We start from the raw sequence: 11,008 nt of genomic DNA on the forward strand, positions 1-11,008 counted from the left end.
GTAGGCTTGCGATGCAACAAATTTGTCAATGTTGCATGTTCTAGTACTTCATGAATCAAAACAGTAACTGGCTTATCCCTTGTTGCTGTGAAGAAGCGCGCGTTCTTCGTGAACCGATAATCGTTCGGTTACTGTGCTATTTCTATTAGTGCATAGAAAATAACTAGTATAAATCAATAAAAAATGTTCCAACCGGAAACGCGGCTGTCCGCACCACCGTCTGGGCAAGATTATCTTTTCCCGTTTGCTCCCTACGACATACAGCTAGATTTAATGCGGTCGCTCTATTCGGTAGTGGAATCCGGCCAAGTCGGTATTTTCGAAAGCCCAACGGGAACGGGTAAAAGTCTAACGTTAACGTGTGCGGTGCTTAGCTGGCTGCGTGATCACGAAGCTCTGATGGAACGGGAACTAGTGGAACGCATCGACCGGCTCAAAGAAGATATCGCCCAGCTGGAGCGCTCGACGGCTGGAGCAGTGGATTGGATATCCGGTCAGTATGAAACCATCGGAGCGAAGAAGCAATTGAGTGAGTTGAAAGGTGTGAAGGACCTAAGAGATGAGTATTATAAGCGATTGCAGGAGATTAAAGAGAAAACGGCTGAGATAAAAAAGAAAAGGAATTTCAGTCGGATTAAGAAAGAATCTAACGACGGGCCATTGCTGGAAGCGGACTCGGATGGTACAGTTGGTGTTGAGGAGGACTATATGGTAGACTCTGACGATGATGATATGGATCTTGCTGATGATGACGAGGGTGTGCGATTTAGGCCTGTTCAAGTCATATTTTGCTCCAGAACGCATTCCCAGCTAGGACAGGTGGTAAACGAAATACGTCGTACCGAATTCGGGAAGCAGATCAGATTAACGACACTTGCTTCGAGGCAGAATCTTTGTATTAATCCGGAGGTTAAAAAATTGAAAGGAAACTCGCTTATCAACGAACGGTGTTTGGAGCTACAGAAGAAGTCTGGTAAAAAAATTACTTCAGTAGACGATGATAAAAACGCTAAAAAGAAGCGAAAGGTAATTATTTATTTTCACGTTGATTGTATGTTTAAAGTCTGTTTTGATTTTTTTAGGTGGCTGGCAGTTGCCCATTCTACAATCGTTCGGCTATCGAAGAGCTGCGAAATGATGCCCTGTTTGAAATTCAGGACATCGAAGAACTGGTCGCCTTTTCCAAACAGGAAAAGGCCTGTCCATATTATGCTTCTCGCGCATCTGTTCCAGATTCCCAGCTTCTTATGGTACCGTACCAGAACTTGCTTCACCGAAAAACTCGTGAACAGACCGGAATCGATATCAGAAACTCGGTTATCATAATTGATGAAGCTCACAATCTATTGGACACAATATCCAATATTCATAGTCAGGAGGTGACGCTTGAGCAGCTTCAGCAAGCACGATTACATATAAATGCCTATAAAACTCAATATTTCCCGCGATTTTCCACGAAGAATCTGTTGAAAATCAACCAACTGCTGTTCGTTGCAACTCGTCTGTGCAAACTTTTGGAAATACCTTCGAAATGTAGCTCTGGCTCGCGCATGGTCAAAACACACGAATTAATGATGGAGGGTGATTTTTTCAACCTTAACCTAGGGGAAATTCTTCAATTTGCGGAGAAGTCACGCATAGCGCAGAAAATTCATGGCTTCGCCCAAAGTGTTCCAACGCCGGTTCTACTAAACACCCCGAATAAGCGCCCCAATGAAACAAAGAAAGGGACAAATGCCGTTAGGGAATATCTGAAACAGTTGGAGAAGGGTATCAGTAAGCCTTCAGCCGTGGTTGAATCTGCACGGGGAAATGAAAAACCTGACGCAGAGATCCGGAAGGAATCGGTACCTAACGCAATTCGACCATTATTAGCCTTTTTGGAGTGTTTGGCGGAGAGTTTTGACGACGGGCGAGTCCTCATGTCTTATTCTGAGAAGGATTCAAAACAGTCCAGTATGAAGTACTTGCTGCTAAATCCGGGAGCAAGGTTTGAAGAGATTTTGACCAGCTGTCGGTCGGTAAGTGTTTTCGAGTAGTTTCGTAGCATTCAATGAACGACTTTTGAAACAATTCTAGCTCATACTTGCTGGTGGAACAATGCAACCTGTTGAAGAGTTGACTGAACAATTGTTTAAACACTGTCCTGAACGGGTTCAGCTAAGAAGCTATCGCCATGTGGTTCCTCCGGACGCAGTTCTCCCGCTAGCTATTTCAAAAGGTCCATCTGGAAAAGAACTACTCTTCAACTATAACAACCGTCAAAATAAGGAACTGGTAAATAGTCCTCTTCGCGTCAATGTGGTATACTTTGCACTATTTTTCTTCATCCTTGCAGCTAAACGAATTAGCATCCACGCTGATCAACATCTGTCAGGTCGTCCCGAACGGAGTTGTTTGTTTCTTCAGTTCGTACGACTATCTTGAGCGGTTCTTTGCAGACTTGCAGGAAAGTGGTCGTCTGGCACGACTGGAAGAACGGAAACGAGTATTTCGTGAACCACGTGGCAGTGGTAATGTCGAAAAAGTTCTGGCAGATTACTCGAAAGCTGCTCGTCAATGGTCCGGCTCACAAACGGGTGCCCTCATGCTTAGCGTAGTCGGCGGGAAACTTAGCGAAGGGTTAAATTTTGCCGACGAACTTGGTCGGTGTGTGGTGGTGGTTGGACTACCGTATCCGAACCGTACCAGTCCGGAACTGGTGGAGAGAATGCGGTATCTGGATAGGACCCTCAAACCTTCCGCTGGGAATGAGTATTACGAGAATCTCTGCATGAAGGCTGTCAATCAGTGCATTGGACGGGCGGTAAGGCATATCAACGATTATGCCAGTGTGGTTCTGTTAGATGCCAGATACGGCAGTAGTGAGAAGATCCGGAAGAAGCTTCCGGTGTGGATTTCCGAAGGGATGAAATGTGTCGATCGGTACGGTCAGGCGCATGGGAGCTTGGTGAAGTTCTTCAAAACTAAAAATGGAAGCGATAAATAGATATTGGTTGCAATAACAGTTGAAAGAGGACGTGAACAAATTTGAATTTCAATTGCAATAAAACTATTGATGAATTAAGGTTATATATTAATCAAATGACCGGCTTGCTAATTTTGGCGGACATGCCGCAGTTAATTCGGAGCCTCACTTGATCTAGAGCCCTGTTCTGACAGCCACGACATTTCCAGTCTGTGCCACTTCTGCAAAGGTCCTATCAAAGACCAAGAATCTGAGCAATAAAAGTACCCTAGCCCCGTCGGCGTTCCAACCGGCACAACAGGATCAACGCCAGAAACATCTTTATTACGCGTACTGGTGATGGCAAGCGTTCTCCGTTGACGTTTTTCATGACCAGTATGCCGTAATCAGGACACGAATCGTGATTTGTACGGCGACTTTGACCTGAAAGGCTACTGATGTCCTACTCCTTGAGCAAGGTAGGATGACAGCGATCTGAAGTGGCGAGTGGGCTAACAGTACTATTACTTCCGTCTTGGCAAGTTTCCGGGTTAGTTCAAAACTCGTCACCATTTAGTTGGTGGTACTAGGTTCGGTTGGAGTATTCCCGATTTTACGCCCATTCGTATGCTGTACACTACGTTCCATGAAGGATAGTGTCAACTCTAGCATGACCTCACTGTTCGCATAGATAACGATGGGATCACAAGAGGACACTACGTACAACGGGTGGAGATAGCGGCCCGGAATTGGGACCCACCAGCATGATGACATCCACATAAAACAAATGAGATTGAAGTAGCATTGAAGTTAAGCAGCTAGTGACGAGTACTAAATCGGCCGTATCAGCTGCTGAGCGCAGGCGGAAGGCACTTTTGACGAGAGCGGAATCAGCCGAAATAGCTCTGATGGAAGCCGCAGAACACGCGACGGCAGAAACAAAGGTGACACCGAATCGTCATCACAATACTCGCTCGCAGAAAAGAGAGAGTGACACGCCGGGGAACCGAAAAAGTAGAAGAGCTAGCGGAAGGGTACCAGCGACCAGAGGAACGTTGGGAAAGGCCGTGGTTGGTTTATCGTGGGAAACCAGCGAAGCGGAGGGGACGGAAACAACAAGAAGAAAAGAAGAAGGAACAAGAGAAGAAGCCCCTGCTCGAGAGGCGATGCACTGATCATTGAAGCGAACGATACGACGTCCTACGCTGCTCTTCGCAAGGAACTGAGAGGGGACCCTACGCTGAAAGAGGTGGGAGAGAACTTTGTTAAAACAAGGTGCAATCAGAAAGGCGAGATGATGCTAAATCCTCGGTCAGCGAAACGAACGTGAGTGCCCTGTCGCAGGAAGCCATAATCAAATGCAAGGGTCGAGACGAGATAACGACCGTAGAAAAGCTGAAGGGTGCACTGATCGAGCAGTGCAAACTAGATGTACCGGCGACTCTCCGGATTTGGAAATCGTATGGAGGCACTCAAACGGCGGCGCTTCGACTACCGGTTGCCGTTGTCAGCACACTGGCCGAGATCGACAAGATAAACCTTGGATGGTCGGGTTACCAATCAGAAGGAGCGATGTTTCAGGTGCTTGGACCTCGCACATCATGTGAGGAACTGCAAGGGCCCGGGCAGGTCTGCACTGTGAAGAAACTATGCAGAAAAGGGAGACCGCTCGAAGCAATCAAGGTGCATGATCTGCAAACCGGAACACGGAAACGACCATACGACGGGAGGCTTCAAATGTCCTGCGTTCACAAAGGCGAGGGCAGGCTAACATTGGTAGAGATAACCCAGCTTAATCTCAACCATTGCGACATTGCACAGCATCTGTTGTGACAGTCGACAACAGAAACGAAGTGCGACATTGTAATTAGTGTAGAGCCTTTCCATGTTCCTCTCGATAACGGTGGTGGATAGTGCAGGGATAGCGGCAATCCAAGTAATGGGTGGTTTCCCTGTCCAAGAGGTGGTGGATAACACACACGAAGGTTTCGTGATCACCGGGATCAACTGCGTATTCGTCTGTAGCTGTAGCTGCTATGCTCCCCCAAGATGGACACCAGAGCAGCACAATCGGATGCTGGACGCACTAACCGACTCGTAAGTCGGACGAACGCCGGTTGTTATAGGAGGAGACTTTAACGCTTGGGCCGTAGAGTGGGGTAGCAGGTTGACCAACGCAAGAGGTTACAGCTTGTTGGAAGCCCTGGCGAAGCTGGATGTAAGACTGTTAAACGAACGTTCCTCTAGCACATTCCGTAGAGACTGTCGAGAGTCCATCATCGACATAACATTCTGCAGTCTTTCGCTGATGGATAATATGAACTGGCGAGTTAGTGAGCAGTACACACATAGTGATCACAAAGCGATCCACTACACCATTGGTCGGCGAAATTGTACGGCAACGCCGAGAGTGAGGACTGGCGAGCGGAAGTGGAAAGTAATGGACTTCGACAAGGACCTTTTTGTGGAAGCACTTCGTGCTGACAGCGTCACTCCAATCCTGAGCATCGATGAGCTGTCGGAAACAGTAGCGAGGGCAGGAAAATGGAGCCGAGGAAGTACCGGCGTACTGGTGGAACGAAAGGCTCTGCATCCTCCGGGCTGTCTGCTCAAAAGACAGAAGACGCGTTCAGAGTGCAAGATCTGAGGCAGTTAGAGAAGAGTAACATTCCGGGCGACCAGGGCCGCTTTTAAACGCGAGCAAGTCTACCAGCTACAAGGAGCTGTGCAGAAAAGTAGACGCTAACCCCTGGGATAATGCTTGCCGTGTCGTTATGGCCAGGACCAAGGGTCCAATGACGCCAGTCGAAATGTGCGCCGATAAACTGAAAATTATCGTGTAGCACGACCCAACCGCATGGCCACCTACACCGTACGTTGATGCAGACGGAAATGGAAATGCTGATAACAATCGAGTTTCCAACGACAAGCTCCTTATTGTGGCAAAAGGGCTGAAAGCGAGGAAAACTCCCGGAACGGATGGTATCCCCAATGTGGCGCTGATGACCGCGATCCTGGCGTTTCCGGACATGTTTAAGATAATCCTACAGAAATGCTTGGACGATGGCTACTTCCAGGATAGATGGAAAATCCAGAAGCTGCTGTTGCTGCCAAAACCATGAAACCAACCATCAGGAGATCCAGCATTGTATCGGCCTATATGTCTGCTCGAAAGTCTTGGTAAACTTCTGGAAAAGCTCATCCTCAACAGGCTGTAAACTTACGCTGAAAGTAATAGCGGATTATTGCAGAGGCAGTTCCGGAAAGGGATATCGACGGTGGACGCTATCTGCACAGTTATCGTGAGCGCGATAAACCTGAAGAGATACCTGATTCCAGAGTTTCTGTGCAAGGTTCTGAAAAGTTACTTCCAGAATCGAGTACTGGTCTACAAAACGAACATGGGGCCGAGGTCGATTAGGGTCACGGCGGGAGTACCTCGAGGATTCATACTCGGCCTGACGCTCCGGAATACAATGTACAACACTGGAATTGCGCAGGGGAGTTGAGTCAAGTTGCAGCTGGCTCACTACAAGACCAAGGTAGTGCTGGACAGCAACTGTAAAAAAATCCAGCGTGTCGTCAGTGTTGGGGGACAATTTGTCCCATCGATGCGTGCGCTGAAGCACCTGGATGTGATGGTCAACGATCGGTTAAAATAGAACAGCCATGTCGACTATTTATGTAAGAAGGCTGCGAGGACAACTAGTGCATTAGAAAGGATCATGTCGAATCACGGAGAGGCAAGAGGCAGCACGAGACTACTCCTGGTGGGTGCCGGAGTAAAGTAGATCTACCGCTGGGGAGCAGTGGAGTAGTACGCGACGCTATACCGAGTTCGAGCCATCGAGGCGCCAGTGAACCGGGCGTCAGGCACCATCGGAATCATCAGACCGGCCTCGTCACCCTACTGAGTAGCTCGTGAGTAGCCTACAACCGCTCCCGGGTACTAGATCGAGTAGAATGCGTCGAACAGCCAGCAGCGGATCGTTGGGGTGCCAGTGAACTGGAAGTTACGCTCCACCTGGAATCGCTGGACAGACATCGGCACCTATTGGCTTGACTGTTGAGTAGGTTGAGTCCACCGCCCTGGACTAGATCGAGTAGACTGGGACGAAGCGTAGAGCTAAAAGTCTCACGAAAGGCATTGGTACCAAGAGAAATTCCGCCGCCGGGGAACTCTCAGTCGGAGTATGGTAGTTTCACCGCCGGATATCGATAAACTTACTTTACCTTACCGTTCAGGCTAGAGCCTTATTGTCGAAGGGTCCGCAGGTTGTCCTCTATCTGGTCGATCCACCGTGCTCGCTGTGCGCCCCATCTTCTTGTTCCTGTAGGGTCGTCCTCAAGAATTATCTTCACCGGGTCGTCGTCTGACCTTCTTACGACGTGTCCAGCCCACCGCAAACGTCCATTTTTTGCGGTATGTGCGATGGATGGCACTTTCAGCAGCTGATGCAACTCATGGTTCATTCGCCTGCGCCACGTTCCGTCTTCCATCTGCACACCACCATAGATGGTGCGCAGCACCTTTCGTTCAAAAGCTCCATGAGCATAGTCTTCGGAATTCGTCGGCCATCTCGATTTCGTCACGGTCAGTGGCGTAGCCAGGGGGGGGGGGTTTTGGGGGTTAAAACCCCCCCCAAACCAAAATTAATTGGATTGAAAAAAAATTGATGCTGGCGAATTTAATTTAATATTCCACAAAATATTTTTGGAAAAATATTTTCTGATCACTACATTGAGAACTGTGTTTAAAGCGTCATGAGAACTTTTGGAAAATTGTGGGAAGGGGATCTTGTAACTTATCTCTTAGCCAAAATCCCATAGTTGTCAAATTACTTCAATGTAAAATAAAATAACTGTCTGAATTATTATGAGCTCATTTTTGGAAAGATGCTTCAAAATATGGATTAGAGACAATTTTTCGAAAGGGAATCTAAATTTGAATAGGTTGATTGCATATAAAACATAAGCTTATTTACCGAAAACTTGCATACATTTCAACATTTGCTGAAAATGTATTTTTTTTAGATTGTGTAGAGCTTAGACAACAATTCAAGTTGAAAGCTGATGTAATTTTGTCTCTAGCAGGTCAGGATCGGTTTTGGATTTTTGTTGTATTATCAACTATATGAATAGCCTCTTAGCAGGATGCAATGAATGGCGTACTAAAATTTTGTGTGCTACGTACTAGTACTGCAAGTTGTGAGGTTGACTAATGAAGAAAAGTAAAATTAATGCTCGATAAATTTTTAACGGTCACTATCACATTCATTCGAAACTGCCAAATTTCGATGTTAAGTAACATTGAAGAATTTCAAAACGTAAAACTGTTCATCTGCTGATAGAATAATTTTGACGGTTAATCCTCCTAGAAGTAATTATACTTTGTTGCGTTTCGGCTTCGCCTCTTCAGAAACCGACACTAACGTATTGTCGGAATAGATTAGCGCCGGCGCTAATCTATTCCGACAATACGTTAGTGTCGGTTTCTGAAGAGGCGAAGCCGAAACGCAACAAAGTATGAAATAAGGATTTGTGCCCTCCTGTACAAAGACTGGTTTTTACCAACAAATTTTCACCCTAGTGAGAAATTTTGGTTTTTACCAAATTTTCCTCCTTAGGGTGAAATATAGCATAGTAATTATAGACAAGAATCACTCTTCAACCAAATTTGGGTCGAGACTTAATGTCTCCAGCAAAGTTTTCGAAAGTGCCATTTCAAACAACTTTGTCAAAGACATAAATATCCCACATATTCAGAGTATCGAAATATAGTAGTAGAAAACCTTTACAACAAGCTATTCTGAAATTACTGTATTTGATAAATCTCTTCTGCGGTAATTAAATAATAAATTCACATTGCGTTCAAGGTGCCTTTGAAGCTTACAAAAAAAATAAGGGAACTGGATTTAAAACAAATAATTCCCAGATATTAAAAAGACTCAAAAACACAAAGAGTGATTCCATTTTCAGGAGCTAGCATCAATTCGGCGCTAGCTTAGTCCGCCCACCAAGTTAGTGTCGGATTCTGATGAGATGAAGTCGAAACGCAAGTTTCAGTTCCATCCATCCATAATTTAGTTATAGGTTTTGTGTTCTCAACTCGCAATGATTGTTTTCAAACAATTTTATCCGTAGCGCAGAAAAAAATAGTTTTCACCTAAATTTTTCTTCACTAAGAAGAAATATAGCAGGCCCAGTCCATTTAAATCCCTATATGTTGAATTCATGTAGCCTTCATATTTTCAACAAAATTGTTTGAAATGACATTATCAAAAACTTTGCTGAAGGCACCATGTCTCTTAATATTTTTGAAAAATTAATTCACCATAATTACCTCTATGAGAGTTAATCACTAAAATTTCGATATCAAAGCAGGCGCTGTTTTATGTTGATAACTTCCCGAAGTTGTCAAACCTTCAAAGTCAAGGATTATTATATTAGGTGATCTTGAACGTTGAAAATTTTTTAGATCATTTATCCCACTTTAAAAGATCGCAATTTTTGACTTCATTGACATATTATACAAGAAAATAATCTATAGAGGTTTGAAAACTGTTCCATGTTGATCCTTCTTGTTTGTAGACTGGAATGACATCTGTTAGACTACTTATGTTTTTGAGTTTTCAATAATTTATCAAACTCATTAAATTTAAGCATTTTTTCAAAAAAATTGCGATTTTCATCAAAACCCCCTCCAAACCAAATTTCTGGCTACGCCACTGGTCACGGTCAATCCGAGCTCGGGATGGGAGGTTCACATTGTCGTCTCTAGAACCTCTTCCTCTCATGTATTTTGTCTTCGAAACGTTGATGGCAAGTCCAATTCTGCTGGCTTCTGCTTTCAGTCTGATGTACGTTTCCAACATCGCCTCAAAGTTCTGTGCCATTATGTCAATGTCGTCGGCGAAGCCAAGAAGCTGGACGGACTTCCTGAAGATCGTGCCACTCGTGTCTATCCCCGCTCTCCTTATTACACCTAACGAAACGTTAGACCATTACCTTGCCGTAACCCTCTTCGAGATTCAAAGGGACTCGAGAGTGTCCCTGATACTCGAACAACGCACATCACTCGATCCATAGTCGCTTTGATTAATCGGGTTAGCTTATCCGGAAAATCATAATCGTGCATTATCTGCCGTAGCTGATTTCGATCGATTGTGTCATACGCCGATTTGAAATTGATGGACAAATGAAGTGCCCATTGTATTCGCGACACTTCTGCAGAACTTGCCGAATCGCGAATATTTGGTCCCTGGTGGCGCGGAAACCCATGAATCCCGCTTGGTAGTGCCGCACGAACTCCCTTGCAAATGGTGACAATCGGCGGCAAAGAATTTGGGAGAGGACCTGGTAGGCGGTGCTAAGTATCGCGCGGTGGTTGCGGCAATCCAACTTATCACCCTTTTTGTAGATTGGACAAACGACACCCTCCATCCATTCCTTCACCCAAACTTTAGCGATTACCCAGTGCAGCACTCTAGCCAGTGTTTCCCCACCGCATTTTAATAGCTCGCTGGGTAGTTGATCTACACCAGCAGCTTTGTTGTTTTTCAGCCGACCGATCTCCTCCTTGACTTCTTGGAGATCAGGGGCCGGCAGCCTATGGTCTTCTGCGCGTGCTCCAAGATCCGTTACCATACCGCCCTCGTCCTCTGCTGCTTCACCGTTGAGGTGCTCGTCATAGTACTGCTTCCACCTCTCAATCACCTCACACTCATTCGTAAGAAGGTTGCCGTCTAAGTTCCTGCACATATCGGCTTGCGGAACGTAGCCTTTGCGCGAACTGTCCAGCTTCTCGTAGAACTTCCGTGTGTCGTTTACGCGGTACAGTTATTCCATCGCTTCGCGATCTCGCTCCTCCTGTTGGCACTTCATTCTCCGGAGGACCGAGGTTTGCCTGTTCCGTGCTTGTTTGTATCGCTCCACATTCTGTCTCGTTCCGTGCTGCAGCATCCTCGCCCATGTTGTTTGTGGACAACAACATTTTTAAACAGCTATAACTTTTGATTGAGGTAAAATTTGGCCACAAAAACAAGTAAGGCTAATAAATAC

At 45.7% G+C, this 11,008-nt stretch overlaps 1 protein-coding gene across 1 annotated transcript; it reads left to right on the forward strand.

Moving 5' to 3' along the window:
• The first annotated feature begins 115 nt into the window (after positions 1-115).
• Positions 116-8,377, forward strand: LOC131685674 (ATP-dependent DNA helicase DDX11). The gene is made up of 4 exons (XM_058969552.1): positions 116-1,026; positions 1,083-2,021; positions 2,080-2,277; positions 2,339-8,377. The coding sequence occupies exons 1-4, from the start codon at positions 184-186 to the stop codon at positions 2,987-2,989; spliced, it is 2,631 nt and encodes an 876-aa protein (XP_058825535.1). The 5' UTR covers positions 116-183; the 3' UTR covers positions 2,990-8,377.
• The last annotated feature ends 2,631 nt before the right edge of the window (positions 8,378-11,008 follow it).

This window comes from Topomyia yanbarensis, chromosome 2 (assembly GCF_030247195.1).
Source record: "Topomyia yanbarensis strain Yona2022 chromosome 2, ASM3024719v1, whole genome shotgun sequence".
Taxonomy (NCBI): Eukaryota; Metazoa; Arthropoda; class Insecta; order Diptera; family Culicidae; genus Topomyia; species Topomyia yanbarensis.